This window comes from Chelmon rostratus, chromosome 3 (genome assembly GCF_017976325.1).
Source record: "Chelmon rostratus isolate fCheRos1 chromosome 3, fCheRos1.pri, whole genome shotgun sequence".
NCBI classification, from domain to species: domain Eukaryota; kingdom Metazoa; phylum Chordata; class Actinopteri; order Chaetodontiformes; family Chaetodontidae; genus Chelmon; species Chelmon rostratus.
This window is the reverse complement of record NC_055660.1, coordinates 20,170,826-20,187,246: the sequence shown is the minus strand read 5'-3', so window position 1 is coordinate 20,187,246 and position 16,421 is coordinate 20,170,826. Positions and strand designations below refer to the sequence as shown.

The following is a 16,421-nucleotide window of genomic DNA, read 5'->3' as shown; positions in this document are numbered from 1 at the left end:
TTTTAGATGCAGATAATACGACAGCGCCCTCATTTGTTTATTTCCCAAACTAACCCCACTACAGGGTCTCTGGCAGTGTCCGTCACCGATATGACGGCTCCCGTGGTCGGGTCATCAGGTGGAGTGTACGCTCTGGTCTCGGCACATCTGGCCAATGTAGTAATGGTAAGTGTTTGCGTGTGTGCATGTGTGTGTGTGTGTGTGTGTGTGTAGATGATTATCACATCACTCAGTTGTCCTGTCACTGCAGAGCATCGCCACATCATCAAAGAAGCCTGCCATGGGCCCCAGCAGGTTCTGCTCTATCTACAGATGCCATACATTCCTCACATCACCATCAGTCTTTCCTTTTCCCAAAGATCAGACAGTGTGTGCGCACGTTTCTGTGACAGCATGTGAAGAAAACCCACTACTATCACTGCTTTTCACTCATGATTTTGACTTCAAACCATTATGAAATCAAGATAATTGAGATAAAATATTTATTGTGTCACATTCTTGCCTTGATGCTCTCGTTTTGTCATTTGTCATATCTCCAGTGCACGCCTTTCCTTTACAGCGGTCTGAGCCAAACTCACCGTTAGCCAGGCTGTGACATGTTTAGTTCAGCTCACTGTGATAAAGTGAGCTGTTTGCAAAAAGTTGGATTTTGATGCACATTTCCCCATGCTGGTGCGGTACTGGTGCCAGGAGCAGCCAAAAAGCATGAGAGAGTCACATTTCAGCCATCCTTTCTCACATTTAACATACCAAAAATTATACTGTAAAACAAATCTTATACTAAGGTTATTATTATTATTTTAACTACTATTACTATTGAGACTATTAAAAAGACAAGTTATTTTAAAGTCCAATAAATGTATGATGTTTCCACAGTCAATGAGTTCTCGTGTTAAATAATCATGTTCTTAATACTGAGTCGTGTTTACGATTTTTGCCATAATTGAGCAGCCCTATAATCCCTAGAATCGGATACTCATTCTGTTCCCCTCCACATTCTCCACAGCATTCTTGGTGTCGGGGTGGAGGAGATTGTTCACCTCCTTCTCATCTTAAATCACATTATCTAACGCAGCGAGAACAGATTGCGGGTCAGAGTGTCTCTGGGGCTTTTCACAATTGACATGCAGACAGAGGGCGAGATCTCATGTCATTTCATGTCAGCGTGTGTGTGTGTGTGTGTGTGTGTCTGAGGAGGATTTGACCTTGTAGCACAGTTTATTCTGTCTCTATGATCAGAACTTGAAAATGCCCTCGTGAATTCTCCATCCTCTCTATCTCTCCTTCTGTAGAATTGGTCGGGAATGAAGTGTCAGTTTAAGTTATTCCGGATGGCCATGGCTCTGGTGTGCAGTAAGTCTGAATAAAGATACCACGCTCCTCTTTCACCTCAGTTTCAGAAGAGTTGTGCTTAATTTATGTTTTTGTACTCCATCACCAGAATTTATTCTCACACCAAAGGTTCCTTGTTATAGAAATATGATTTTGCGTCAAAGGCAACAATATTAACGTTTTTGGCAGAGCAGCTTCAGCATATAGAGGATTTCTAATTAGAAATTTACCCCTATTCTTTTTATATGTGATGTGAGCAAATTGCTTTGCAAAGCAGGCAGCGTGGGACTGGCTAGCAACACAAAAAAGTTGAAAATGATTTCCCCCAAAAAAACTTAGAAGCAAAAAATAATGTAACGTTCAGACAGTTTAGTCCTTATCTGCTGCAGATACATACATGTGGAGGAGAAGATCATTATTGTTTCTGGGATGAATTCTTTGTAAGTCCAAAATTACAGATCCAAACAAAAATCAAATTCTGTTAGACACAGCGTCAAGCAAGGATCAAGTTGGATGATGTGGTGGGTTGTTTACTCACACTGCAATGAGACATAGAAGACAGAACAATAATGTCCAGTGGGAACCTCCCCAGTTTTGTTTTATTGTAGATCATTTCAGCCTGCTAGTGTTTTGGTCTTCTGGTGTATCACGACCACAAAACGTGTTTGCTCTTGGCTCATATTGTTCAGTAGAGGAGTGGCTTCGAGCCAGAAATTCCAGCTCTTCAAATAATAGAAAGTTGGAGAACATTAAAAGCTTTTATCGGCACAAACCTTGTCCTCCTCGCCCTCACAACAATTTAGAAATTTTATTGATTGAGTTTGTGTGAAAAGACGAGCTCAGACTGACTTGGACTAAATTCTTTCTCCGTTGGATTAAAGGAAAGGTTATCTGTGAACAATAGTCAGGTGCCGTTGTGAATATTAAAACAGTTTGCTATAATCATTTCTTTTGTTCGAACTGGACGTCTGGAGATCCCTTCATAATGTGCTTCCAGTGTAAGTGATGGGGGATGAAATCCACAGCCCTCATTTTTAGCAAAAATAGATGATGTGTACAAATCACATTTCCTCCTTGTGTTACTGTCCCTCCACCTCCTCTCACCATAGAAACGCTAAGGGAATTTTTTTATCCTTTAAAATCATCTTTGTTGTCACAAGCTCAACAGCCCAGTGCTGTTGGTAACAAAATAAAAGCACCTGTAATTCCTCTGCCTTATAGAAGAAATTGCTTAATTACATTTTGATTCCTGCCTGGTACATACCATACTTCCACTCTGCTAATGTTTCTCCCTCTCTCTCTGTCTGTCCACTCACAGTGAGTGTAGAGTTTGGTCGGGCGGTGTGGCTGCGGTTCTACCCTCCCGCCTTCCCTCCGTGCCCCAATCCCAGCTTCATAGCTCACCTGGGTGGGGTGGTGGTTGGTCTGACGCTGGGTGTGGTGGTCCTGCAGAACTACGAGCAGCGGCTCCAGGAGCAGTCCCTGTTTTGGATCTTTTTCTTTGTCTACACCTTGTTTGTGCTCTGCGCCGTCTTCTGGAACATCTTCGCCTACAGCTTGCTTGACGTGCGACTGCCGCCGCCACCGTGACTCGCTTATTAGAGGCAGACAAAACACTGCATTCCCTTTATTGCTCCATCGGTAGATGCTTGACCGCCTGGCTGGATGAGTCACCTCGGCCCTCATGTTCGGGGCCTCATCGGGGGGGGATCAGAGTCGTCTGACAGCCGCCCTCCTCGTACATCCAGATGCAGGAAGGCACCTAACATGCAGCAGACCTTTTTCTCGCCCTCATCACACCTTTCTCAGCCCACCTGCGACCTTTTCAGGTTAAGCCTTACCATCAGTCCTACTTATCATGCAAGCTAACCTCCACCTGCTCTTTGTCTACATGTCTGCTGGACGTTTGTCTCAAGAGTATCAGCCAGTAGGACATTTGTTGACAACATTGTGTTGAAAAATGAGAAGCTCTGGATCTAACACAACAGCAACAAGCAGGAGCAGTGCTGTCCACATGGCTTAACCTTCTCTGCCTCTCCCTCCTCAATCCAACGGTGCCTTCTCGTGGAGATGCCAGTCTGATGAAAGTATTTCTGCACAGTTGCCTCTTGTGTAGGGTGACGGCAGTGAAACCCTGCAGTACAAACCATTTTCAGACAGAGACGTTCCTGAAAGTCCTGTAATCTGCCTGCACCGTCATCATCAGCAAATGAAGAATAAGGTCATGTGAGAATTTAGGCTTAGTTGGTGTTTTGTCGTTGTTACAAGCGGCTCATACAAAGAGAAGACAGTGAAGCTGCAAAGAGGTTTAGATTAAGCAAACAGTAGAGAGAGCATGGAGGATGTAAGATACAGCCGCCTTCAACAGTTACAACCCAGACTCTGAGAAAGTTGTGACGCTGTAAAAAACATAAATAAGACAGAAGTCAGTCATTTACAAACAAACTGTGTTCACTGACAACAGTGTTTCAGTTTGTTCCCGAGTCCATGTAGTAACATCCTTTATACAATAACATGTTTCACAAAGTGCTGAACCTCGCTCTATTCTCGCTTGTGAGCGACTGAGCCTTTCCATGATGCTCCTTTCATACCCAATCATGATACTCCAATCAACCTGTTTACCTGTTGAATGTTCCAAACAGGTGTTTTTGGAGCATTCCACAACTTTCCCAGTCTTATTTGCTCCTGTCACAACTTGTTTGAAACATGTTCAGAATAAGCAGATATTTACAAAAATCAATGAAGCTGATGAGGTAAAACATTAAATTATTGTCTTTTTACTGTTTTCTACTGAGTATATGTCTAAAAGCAAAGGATCACATTCTGTTTTATTTATGTTTTACGCAGCGTCCCAGCTTCTTTAGAATCGGGGTTGTATTGTGAATTTACCTTTGAAGGAAAGTGTGGGTTAGTCTTCAGTGTTTGCCTTCAGCATTTGGCAGTTCCTCAGAGAAGGAATAATTTTATGTTCAGCTCTATTCGAACCTCAGACTTGTGTCTTTGAGGTTTTTTTTTTGTGTGTGTGTGTGCGACAATTGTAACATTGTGTGTATGAATTAAAAAAAAAAAGAAGCAGATGTGCCATTCAGACTTTAAGCTTTCAAAAATGATGCCAAAACATTGCTACAAGCACCAGGGGAAGAGCTCGTCCCCTGACAACAATTGCTTTTGTATAAGAAAAATTAATGTAATTTTGTCTGTATGGAGCCAGTCGAATGTAACAGAACATTTTCATGCTCTCTAAAGGATCTCTCACTGACACCCTTGGGACAACCCAGAAATGCAGTCAAATTCTTGTCATTTTGTTCTCTCCTCTGCCCATTTGCAGTGATTTTTTGCCAAGGTTGAAAATTGCAAAGAAGTGGCAGACGTTTATTTATTGATTGTTGAATTGTGGAAAGCGGGATTAGACTACTGAAAACGTTCACCGATGGGGACAGCCAGCCATTTGGAAGAATGTTTTTTTCTCATAACCAAACGCAGAAGAGCACACATGCCTGACCTCGACTACATGTGGGCTGGGGTCGTTTCACTCTCACATCAGGAGGCAGTGGGGGAAAGAAGTAAATCAATGCGCTCTCATTAGTTCCTGTCACAACTGAAAATGTTAATTGATTGAACCGGGGCACAACGCGACCCTAGCCCTGAGCAGTAAGTCTTTAAACGTACTGTACTTTAACCTCATGTTACAGTGGCAACTGCTTCGCACAAACACTATTAAGGCGTGATTACATACAGATTAATATTTTAAACTGCATTTGCTGTTGATTTTTTTTTAACTTGGTGATATTGGTATGTTGTGTACATTGTTTGGTCGGTCTGCATTGTGATATGTTAGCTATATCCTGTATGTATCCTATTTAAGAATTGATTAAAGATAGTCTGGGATTGTATATAATAAGGGCTATGACACAAAATGAGTGAGGGGAAAATCGCTGATAATATTTTAACATTGTGCATATTTTGTAGATTTGATATGTACATACTGGAGTACATTAAACAGTTTTATACAGAAACAACATAAAATTTCTTTGGATTTTTGCGCTCATTTATATCAGTGTCTCATTAATGTTCCCATTTTTATGTGCAATGGTAAAATCGGACTGTCCTGTTGTACAGTAGAGTTTTTTAATGTGATTTTTCTGTTTAACAAGTAGAAATTAGAGGGAAAAAATAGTGTGCTTGTCATCTGTCTTGTCAGTGCGACTTGACATAATTGCATGTCTGTCTGCATGTGAATGAAAGCTTTAAAGCGTTTAAGTCCAGTTTTCTTGCCCAAAAACCTCACTGTCACCTTATATCAGGTCATACATGCTTGCACACACACATACAGTTCCAGTTTTATTCCAGATTCAGGCAGAGGATTTACCTCCCATTGTGCAAAGAAAAGTACTCAAAAAAGGTCTGCAGCCTTGAAACCAGATTAGCTTCCAACTCCAACTCCAAAGCAGACGTCAAAGTGATCAATGAAATGTGCGAGCATACAAGAATCGGCCATAATTCATTCAGAGGAGGGACCCTTTAAGCTGTCACTGAGCGTATTGTCTGTCTCGCCGGCACAACCATATGGAGAGTAGCGGTTTTGAAGGCGTACAATGAAAAATTCATTAGGTGGCCAAGGAAAGCCGCCTCAGTTGTGTTTCCCCTTCATAAATCTCCAATTTCAGAGGTAATCATTCACCTTGGTGAGAAAGAGAAGACAAGTGAAGCTGCAGGGAAGGAAAATCTGTCTGAATGCATTTGTAGTGTCTCTGCATTTATGCTGCTGAGAGCAGCACTTGTTACAATTTGGCCCTCTTTTAATATGCATTTCACATCTTTTTAGATGCATGCAAGAAGTGGGACTTGACAGTTGATACTCTGATGAATAATTATAACAGATGTTTCATGGTGTGGCAGTGGCATTGCTAGTGTAGCGCTATGCTAGAGACTATGCTTCGGCTAATTCAGTGGTCTCTGGTATTTACGTGGCATGGGCAGTTTGTGACACTATGTGGCCCAAAGTATGTGGACACCTTCACGTTACACCTATATGTGACTTTGAACGTCTCATTGTAACACGATGTGTAAGTATACAGGCTCCACTCTCCCTGGTTGCAGGGATTTGCTCAAATTTATCCTCATTAGTGAAGTTGTTGTCACAATTTATACAAAAGGCACTTGTTAAAAAAAAACAAACAAAAAAAAAACGTAGCAAATGTGCCTATTTGGATGCTCCTCCAGTAGTAAAAACATGAGAAAACAACCTCTACGGTGGCCCAATGTGCCAACATGCAAGAACACTTGATAAAGTGCCCTCTAGGATAACCCTTAAGTGAAGAAAACATGATGCAGTGCCATATAGACTACTTTACATGCTAGAAAAGAACTGGCACTCTTTCACCATGAACACATCGCAACATTCTGCGCGCTGGTGGCCAACAGCATGCAGCCCTTTTAATTTTGTGCCCCTCAGAAAGCCTAAAAGGTGATGGATGGTGTTGAGGTCAGGGAACTGTACAGGCCAAGTTTTTACACACCTGGGAAACCATTTCTATTTTGCCCTTGGTTTGTGTGTGGGGACACTGTCATGTTGAAAGAAAAGAGGTTTTTGCCTAAACTGTTGTCTTGTTGTTTTGTTTAAAACAGAAGTGAGTGCAGTGACATTAGCATGTTCCTTAATTAGAGCAGAGGAGGCGTATCACAATCCATTAAAAACTGCCCCAGATCAAATGTACAAAAAAAGATTGTGGGCAGGGGTTTCTACATTTGTAATTCTGTACAAAATGCACAACTCCTCAAAAATCACAGACTGGATATTACACACATCATGCCAGGGCTTGAGACTCAGTTTCTATTAGTGCAACGTTGCCTCCATCAAGCGGACGACCTAGCAGGTTGCAGTCGTTTGCATGTGCAAAGACGTCTTGCGAGGTCAGACAGCACGCCCACTGATACGAGACTCACCGCCCACCCAGCGTGCAGAGGGGTCTGAAGATGCAGCCACCGCCAAGCCTGCCAGAGAGAAAAACCCGGATAATTTCTAAATGTCATTAAACAGCCGATGAGATGCTTTAGAGGAGCTGGAAACGACAGAAATCTGCGTTTGAGATCTCCCATATGACACCTGCTATTTGACAAGAGATACAGTATTTAGTGAAGCTTCTTGCCACCGTGCAGCCACTAAACACACACTTACTGTAGTTGTTACCAACACACATTATTATTCTAATGGCACTGTTTATTTCTCTATTTGTTTATTTGCTATTTATTCGTGCAAATATATGACATTACATGTGATATGGTATAAATCAAGGTACAAGGTAGAATTTATTGTCATTCCTTCCGTATACAATATTCAGCTTAGAGAGGAACGAAATGTGCGTTTCCTCATACTTACGAGATCTACGATTTGCACAGTAAGAACAAATGGAAGAAAAAAGACACAAAACAAGGACAAAGGTGGTTAACCTTGTAAGGCCCACTGTTGCAAAACTACAACATCAGTTTTTGCTATACTAACAAAAAAAGAGACGATTTTACATAGTCAATAGATCCTACCCTAACCCTGCAACGCTATTATGGTAAATGTGTTTATTGGTCCGGACATCAGGCCATGAACTCACAGGACCGCACACTTTGGGGTTATTTGGGCCTTACATGGTTAAATGTAAGCAGTATTAAGCTTACGTTACGTTATATAGATGTATAACGTTATATCTTATTGTTTTTTTACTCTGCAATGTGCACTTTATTTGAACATGCTCATCTTTTCTTTCATTTTTTAAGCTTTTATGTCGTAAGTAACCTGCTATCTGTAGCGAAGCGGCGTCCCACATATCAACACTACTTGAGGCCTTTCAAATCATCAAGGAAACTCGCTGAAGAAATCAAGCAGGGACTCTTCATCTTATTAGATAATTGTGATAATTGATGGTCATCTGTCTCCAAATCTAGGGGCGTGCCTGCGACGTGACGTATATTTGCTGTCTTCGCGAGACTCCTGTGTCCGCTACCGCTTCCTCCAGCGCCATTTTCGGCGTTGTCACGGGACTACAGCATGCTGTTGTCAAACAGATAATAAGACTAGAGTTTTAAGTAAGACCTCATTTTCTGTATTCCTTCAAAATGGGACGAAAAAAGAAGAAGCAGATGAAGCCATGGTGCTGGTATCCTTTTGACTGGACTAGAAAACACCAGCGTTGAAATGCTACAGGCTAGCTTGACAAAGGAAGGCCTAAGCTAGCTTCTCCGTGGGTTTATCGATTTGGAGGCTAATGTTAGCTTATCTATTTGGTCATTTTAGGCTAACAAATCGGTTTATAGGTTGAATTTATCAAGTCTGTGCTTGATATTAATAGACTGTTTGGCGTCGAGTACGTTTATGCAGCAGTAGATTGCGTTAGTTCACTGGATAGCGAAGAGGAAGCAAACAATAATTACCTCCGTGGTTAGCTAGCTAACCTGATAGCAGTGCCTTGGCGGATCGGGGTAACGTGATTCAACCCGTAAAGCTAATAAGGCTGAAACCTTGTTGTGTAACTTAACGCTACAAGTTGCCCTGCCCAGTCATCGACCCTTAAAACTAACCTGCGCCTGAGAGCACAGGGTATTTAGGTGGCACTAACGTAATTTTAGATGTGTACATATGAGCCTCTGTCTTGGTGAGTTTGGGTGTTGTGCTCCTGTCTCCTGTTTCGAGCACAATCCTTAACTCCTTGCTCAAGGTATTGTAATCGAGACTTTGATGATGAAAAGATCCTCATTCAGCATCAGAAGGCAAAACATTTTAAATGCCATATCTGCCACAAGAAGTTGTACACTGGCCCAGGCTTGGCCATTCATTGCATGCAGGTGGGTTCCCTTTCCTTCATCATCCTCCATTCATCATCATACTTTACCTGAGTGTCTTTGGTTCCTGGAACATTTTGATCTAAAAGTGTTATTAGTTGTTCTCATAAAGAGGACAGTGAATGGACTTTTGATTGTTATTACAGTATGCACTGGCTGACTTTTCACTCATTTCAGGTACACAAAGAGACGATTGATAGCGTACCAAATGCAATTCCTGGAAGAACAGACATTGAGCTGGAGATCTATGGTATGGAGGGGATCCCAGAGAAAGACATGCAGGAAAGAAGACGAACGTTAGAACAGAAATCACAAGGTTTGTCCACTTCCGTGTACGTTTCTTGCCAATTTGAGAAAAGGCATGTTGATTGTATCTATTTGTGACATTTAGATGACATAATGAGTTCCCCTGCATTTTGTGGTGGCATTGTGTGTTTGGGATGATTAAAAGTGAAGGGGGATTCCTGGGAATGGGAGCATTATCATGTGGTGAGAGTTAGTGGAGCACAGTGTGCTGCGTAAATACTGCGGTATCATCTGAGTTAATTCTATTCACATTTTCTTCTTTACCTTTTTAGTATGAGCGTTGTCTTTCTGTTTTCAGAGAGTCAAAAGAAAAAATCAAACAATCAGGATGACTCTGATGAGGATGATGATGACGACGATGAAGCAGGACCATCAGCACAGCAGGCTCCTGCTGTCCAGCCCCAGGCAGGCTACGCTGCTCCAATGGCCCAGCTTGGGATGCCTCCTGTGGCTGGTGCACCTGGGATGCACCCAGGAGGATATCAAGGCAAGAATTCAACTTCACAACATCTAAAAGAAGAAAGGCACTCAGAAGTGTCTTGCCTTTATCTGTAAAGAAGTAGGACTACATATACATACAGATAGATATACAGATTACAGAGAGTTGCAGTGATGCTGCTTAACATGGGGGCTCTGCAGCAAGGCTGTTCGGACCTGTTCATCTACCAAGGAATATGGGGGACAAAAAGTATTCATTTCTGACTCCTTGCAACTTATTTCATATTCTAAACTCAGTGTTTAGGTTCTGAGACTTAAATGTGACTTACAGAAACAGGACCTGGTCCCACATCTAATAGTTAGGTGGTCATTTTTCTATTTTTTTATTTTTGGAGTTTAGTTTTTAGTTTTTGAGCTATAATTTCTTGTATTTTATAGCAATATCAAATGAAAGCCTGTGCTGCTGTCTCTACATTACTGGTCTTGTCTTAATCACATCTCTGCATTTTAAAAATCTGTTTAACTGGTACACTGCTTTCGCTGTGAAGCATCGTCTACAAAAAATGAATCCAAACTGAGATCAATAAACTGTCCAGATAAGCAGGAAAACGTTTTAGAGGGTGTGGGAATATAGGACTTGTAGTCTTTTGTTGTGTGTTCAATTGTCTAGGTTGGTAGCTGCCTGTTTGGGGTGGTACAGTGTTGAGTAGTCGGTAAACAGAACATTTCCTCTGACTCATTGTTACAGGAATGCCTCCCATGATGCCGGGCGTTCCTCCCATGATGCACGGCATGCCTCCTGCCATGCATGGAATGCCACCAGGGTAAGGGCTCTGTCATTGACTGTGTTAAAAGATGCCTTTGGATGTGGTATTCTTTTAACCTGATCATATGCACATACAACTTCTTACTGTATTTGTTTTTGGGTATAGATTGGATGTAATTTTACTGTAGTTACAGCAACATCAGGTCATCATTATCTTATTGGTCTTATTATCTTCTGCAGCATGATGCCAATGGGTGGAATGATGCCTCCCATGATGCCAGGGATGCCTGGTATACCCCCTGGTGAGTTGTAATTGTCTTTAGGATTTAAAATCCTACACATATAAGCTGACTGAAAGTATATGTATATATATATATATATATATATATATATATATATATATATATATATATATATATATATATTGATATTGTTTCTAACAAATGATTAGTAACAAATTATGACCTTAGAAAATGTTTATTTCAACATGTCTTGGATCATAGCAACCCTAAAAAAATACCTTGTGTTGCTATAGTTTTTGAATTGTAAAGGATGGCAGATTTAGCTGGATATGCAACGTGTTTTTGTCAAATGTATTATTGCAGGCAGACATAGCATTAAGGATCAGTCTTTGGATTTTGAAATTCCTCCTCCATCAGTGCACTCTGCTTGCTCATTTTGTTCTTTTGTACATTTTCAGTGTAATATGAGGAAAGAATTGTAATTTGACCTGTTTGGTTGATTATTTAGGAATGCCACCTCACATGGCTCCAAGGCCAGGGATGCCCCACATGGCCCCGGCCCCCGCAGCAGGCGCGATACCCAGTCGACCGGTGGCACCAGCGGCCCAGCCTGCTGTCACCAAACCTCTCTTCCCCAGTGCAGCACAGGTGGGCACCATGCACGTCCCCTCAAACACACACACACAGACACATTTCAGACAGTTTCCATGTTTCTGTGAGTCCGTCCCCATATTCTTAGATAATGGCTACACGTGTTATTAAACGTTCTTTTTGGTTTCTTATAAGCACAGCACTCAGGGATATTGTATACATGTTTCATTTCCCAACATGTTCCTTTTCCTCATTCTCTATTGTCAGCTGTTCCTCTCTTTCTGTCTTTTTCACCCCCTGTTTCATTTTTTTTAAATTAGTATCACCGTCATAGTATATTTTATTCTCATATTTGACTTTGGATAGACTGTGGACATGTTACATGCCAACGCTGTGATCTCCTTTTCACCATGCTGCAGATGGGCTCTGGTGTTCATAGCACAGCAGCTGTTTCCTCTCCACTTGCAGACCTTCAGTCTGTCTCCTCCCAGCCTCCCTTTCCTAACACGCCACAAGTACGCTCACAGACAGGACTTTGGCTTGGAATGTGGCAGCTGCATGCAACTCTGCCTGTAAATTCCCAACTAGACCGATTACCCTATAACAGTATTTGCCTTGTAAATGGACTTCTGCATCAAGATGAACACGTTGGACATGATGTTAGTGTCAGAGGATAATTATCCCTGACAATGACTGACATATTCTTTTGTCTGTGAGCTTTATTACTATGCATGTGCTTTAATTAACACAGAATGAAGCATAGCAGTGAATTTACATGGATCTTATTATGCATCATCCTCCCCTCCTAACCTCCTGAAGCATGCATTCTGCAGTATCTTCTCATCATGCTTGTGAAATGACTGAGACATAATGTCAGTTTTTTCCCCCACAATCTGAATTCTGACTAGTATGTTAATTAGTTATACTTGTATCTCAGGTTTATTAATTTCATCTAATAATTAATTTACTACCCTGGATACAAATCATTTAACTCGTTTCATGGAAATTTTGCAAGTGAAACGCATGTTTGAAGACTTGTTTCTAAAATGAATGATTTCACTGATCTGTTGGCATAATGTAATTCACAAGTCAAATTGATATATAATTTCCACATGTAAAGTGACATATTAATACTGTCACTTGCTTCAGAGTGAGTTACTAACAAAAGCATAATTCTGAATTAAATTGAATGTTGGTTTGTATTCAAGTAATTTATTACATAATGATTGTCTCAAAGGTGTAATCCATCGATTCTTTTGTATCTTTAAAGTTGTTTGTGTCTGCCTTGGAAAGGTAAGAAAGACAGCAGCAGGACATTGGACATTTTTTAAAAAAAAAAAAAGCCAGTTACCTGTATTATGTCTTTGCACAGGCCCAGCAGAGCACTTCAGGAGCTGCCGCTTCAAACTCCCACAGTACAGCCGCCTCCTCAGACCTACCCAAAGCAACATTCCCAGCCTACACCCAGCCCTCTGTCTCTTCTTCCTCTTCCACTTCTGCTTCTAACCCCTCTAGCAGCACTGTGGCCAAACCCCCAGCCACAGTGACCAATAAGCCTGCCACCCTCACCACCACGAGTGCAACTAGTAAGTTGATCCACCCTGATGAGGATATCTCACTGGTAAGTTGCTTGAGCTTTCTATTTTGATCTTTTCACAGTAAGTAATGACTGATACATATAATAGTACATATAGTGCTGGATGGTTTGGTACAGTATTTTATATCTGGTTCTAAATATAATGAAAATAGATTTTTATGGGATATCTGCAAAGTGTCAAATGGAGCATTTAGATTGTATATCCTTGCATCTATTTAGTAGTTTCTCTTTTGTGGTTATGTTGAAGGATGATTCTGAACTTGAATATCCTCAGTGTGAAAAATCAGGGCACGCCAACATTGGTACCCAATTCCTCATCATTTTTTATGAGTGTTTATCTTTGTACTGTAAGGGGCATAACTACGTTTCTTTAGCCTGAGTGTTTGCTTTGTGTGTTGTCCCTGCCAACAGGAGGAGATGAAGGCCCAGTTGCCCCGTTACCAGCGTCTCATACCCAGGCCGGGTCAGGCCCATGCGGCTGCTCCCCCAGTGGCGGCTGTGGGCAGCATAATGCCCCCACAGCAAGGCATGCCACCACAGCAGCCTGGCATGAGGCATCCCATGCATGGTAAGAGAATGCTTGTCAGGAAATCAGTGTGTGTGAAATACCCATCAGATGGTCTATTTTGAGTTTGTGAATTAAGTTCAGTCCCTTTGTTATCACAGTCTTACCAAATTGTGGCCTCCAGTCAGTACGTTTCATTCCTCTGAAAGTTCAGCTTTTTTCCAGAGAAGACAGTAATTCTTTTTTATCAGTGGTTCCCAAACTTGTTAAAACCATGGCACTCCAAAGGTTTTTTTTTTTTTATTTATTGGCTTCTAATGATGCTCAACTTTCACACAGTTCCTCATGACCGTCCCTCAATATTAAATACTCCAACATTTCTCCAGCATGTGGGTCTACAACAGATGCTACTTTCCCCCCCATAGCTCCAAATTCAACAGGCTAACCAGCAAAATGCACATTAAAGCAACATAAAAGTGACAAAACTTACAGGCTTTAAGCTTGAAGTCAGAATTGAACCAGCCTTCAGCTTCGGTATTGAAGCAAGTCCTGCTTTGTTTTGGCCCTCAAGCAGTGAGTGTTACCTGTGCAGGCCTCTACCTGCATGTTATCTCAGCCACAGCAATGCATTGTTTTTCACATGCTAAAAGTTTTATCATGGTGATGCAAAGTCCATGTTGTGTCAGAATGTGACACCGGTGACGAAACCAGTGCACTGCCCACCCCGAGGAAGTACTGCTGCAGACCAAAACTGAGTGTGAAAAGTATTTGTTCATTATTTTCTCAATATGTGAAGAGGGCATGTTCATCAAAAACTGAGTGACAAGTTGCTTTTTGACTTTTAAACACAAAATTGCACATTGGAATTACTCGCAGCTTTAACACATTCTGCTTTCCTTGTATTTTCTGCAGGTCAGTATGGCGCTCCACCTCAGGGCATGCCAAGCTACATGCCTGGAGGGATGCCTCCATATGGGCAGGGTCCTCCTATGGTGCCCCCTTACCAGGGAGGCCCTCCCATGGGCATGAGGCCGCCCGTCATGTCTCCAGCTGGGCGCTACTGAAGCAGCAAAGCAGCCACCACATTAGGTTTGAGGTTAACACCTTTCTCTCATCCTTGTGCTTTTTCAAACCTAGCTGCAAGCAAAGAGCAGTCAGACCAGTGGTGGTGAAGACCAACTTTATTTGTTAGAACATGTGGACATTTAATGTAACATCTTTATTGGGAAACAGCCAAAACACCACATAAATTCCTGAAAGGTATTTTGTCGTTTTGATTACATGTGAGGATATATATATATATTTTTCCCCATAGGTTTCACTCAGGTTTATAGAAGTGAAGTGTGTTAAAATGATTCATATTTCTTTTGAAGCTGCTGGAGTTACATGAACGTACCAACCCCTTACAAAGGCAAGTTTCTCTTGTAAACATTTGTTTGATTTTATTTTGTTTATTATCATTATTTTTTTCTGGTAGAATGATTGAGGCCCTCACAGCATGCTTAGGTGCTGTTGGACTTGCGTCCCCAACCTTGGTTGGTGAGGGTCTCAGTGATGAAAATGATTCCAACTAAGTAGTGTTACAAATTCATGACTCATCAGTCTCTAGCTTTATTCTTATTTCAGGTTTGTTTTATATTTTTCCTGGTCAAAAGGGTACCTGTATGCATCCTTTGTAATGTTTTATGAATCTGGTGTAATAAAATTCATCTTGAAATCCAATGCTGGTTTGTCCTGACGTACGTGGAGGTGAGTCATGAAGGTTTGTACTGGTGTTGCATTTCTAGACATTATATGGCTCTTTAACTGCAGGATTTCATCAGGTATTTAAAAACCAAGTTTGCCATCATCTGTTTTTTTTTTGTTTGTTTGTTTGTTTTTTGGAGCCCACCTTACATTGTTTTGATTAAAGACTCGATGTTAAAGTACAAAATGAAATGCTCTGCATTGGTTAAGAACTAAGATGTTGGCCAACTTCTGGTTTCAAATACTGCATGTTACCTCATGATAATGATTTAAATAACTGCAGATTAAATGATACTTGAAGATATACTGTAGCACACTTACACGGCAGTGAAAGAGAAACTAAACTTCATTCCTGGCTCATCATTTTTTTTTTTTTTTGTCTGTACATGCATACCATTCCTGAAACATGCATGAATACTGTAATGTTAATGTTTGTCATAGTCATGTCCCCATTATGCACTACAGGGGGCAAGCAAAACAACAAACCCAGCAATACATCAGTTCTGTGTTAAAGTGCCAATTCTGTGAAGTAGTGCTGTGTTTCAATCTTGGAAGCACCAAGACTTTTTGTTTTTATACTTTGATCTTACCGCCTAGTGTTTGCCGCAGATTTGTCATTGGTTTGTCCCTGTGTAAATCTCAGATGGTGGTTGTCAGATGCTGACAGGAACTACTGATGAAAGGACTGATTTACAGTGGCAGGTCCTTGAATTGCATCCTTTCCTGCACAAATATGAATTGTAGGAAGTACAAGTTCATAATGTAATAAAATAATCCAAACGCAAGAGTGCTTCATCAGACAAGGCCCTCAGCAGCACTGACGGATACCTAACCATGTATTTCTGAACAGTACTTTAATATACAGCCTAAGAATGACAGTAAATCAACACCTGTGATGGTGTCAAGAGAAACCGCTTTGCCCGATGGCTGTTTACTGCAGTGCTAGTTTGTGTTGCTGGGTGATTTTGTGTTTTGTCCCGCTTTCCTCCTCTAAATGTTTTACATAATCAGCCAGTGTCATCTTCAGGGAATCCTGTGTGGGCGATCGCTGTACGGAAAGCGATCTGT

At 41.3% G+C, this 16,421-nt stretch overlaps 2 protein-coding genes across 3 annotated transcripts in view; both read left to right on the top strand.

Annotated features, from left to right (window-relative positions):
- Window positions 1–3,666, top strand: part of rhbdl3 (rhomboid, veinlet-like 3 (Drosophila)) — a 58,146-nt gene extending 54,480 nt beyond the window's left edge. The window contains exons 7-9 of the mRNA XM_041934034.1: window positions 65–165; window positions 1,293–1,353; window positions 2,651–3,666. Coding sequence (XP_041789968.1) covers window positions 65–165; window positions 1,293–1,353; window positions 2,651–2,922 — 434 coding nt within the window. The 3' untranslated portion in view covers window positions 2,923–3,666. The remainder of the gene's footprint in view (window positions 1–64; window positions 166–1,292; window positions 1,354–2,650) is intronic.
- A 4,665-nt stretch (window positions 3,667–8,331) lies between these two features.
- LOC121604147 (BUB3-interacting and GLEBS motif-containing protein ZNF207-like) lies at window positions 8,332–14,804 on the top strand. Of its 2 annotated transcripts, XM_041933579.1 has the most exons (11): window positions 8,332–8,480; window positions 9,039–9,165; window positions 9,340–9,478; window positions 9,767–9,955; window positions 10,655–10,730; window positions 10,913–10,974; window positions 11,423–11,562; window positions 11,925–12,020; window positions 12,878–13,126; window positions 13,514–13,670; window positions 14,520–14,804. In XM_041933579.1, the coding sequence occupies exons 1-11, from the start codon at window positions 8,440–8,442 to the stop codon at window positions 14,669–14,671; spliced, it is 1,428 nt and encodes a 475-aa protein (XP_041789513.1). In that variant the 5' UTR covers window positions 8,332–8,439; the 3' UTR covers window positions 14,672–14,804. The 2 variants fall into 2 exon arrangements, with proteins under 2 accessions (XP_041789513.1, XP_041789512.1); XM_041933578.1 differs by lacking the exon at window positions 11,925–12,020.
- The last annotated feature ends 1,617 nt before the right edge of the window (window positions 14,805–16,421 follow it).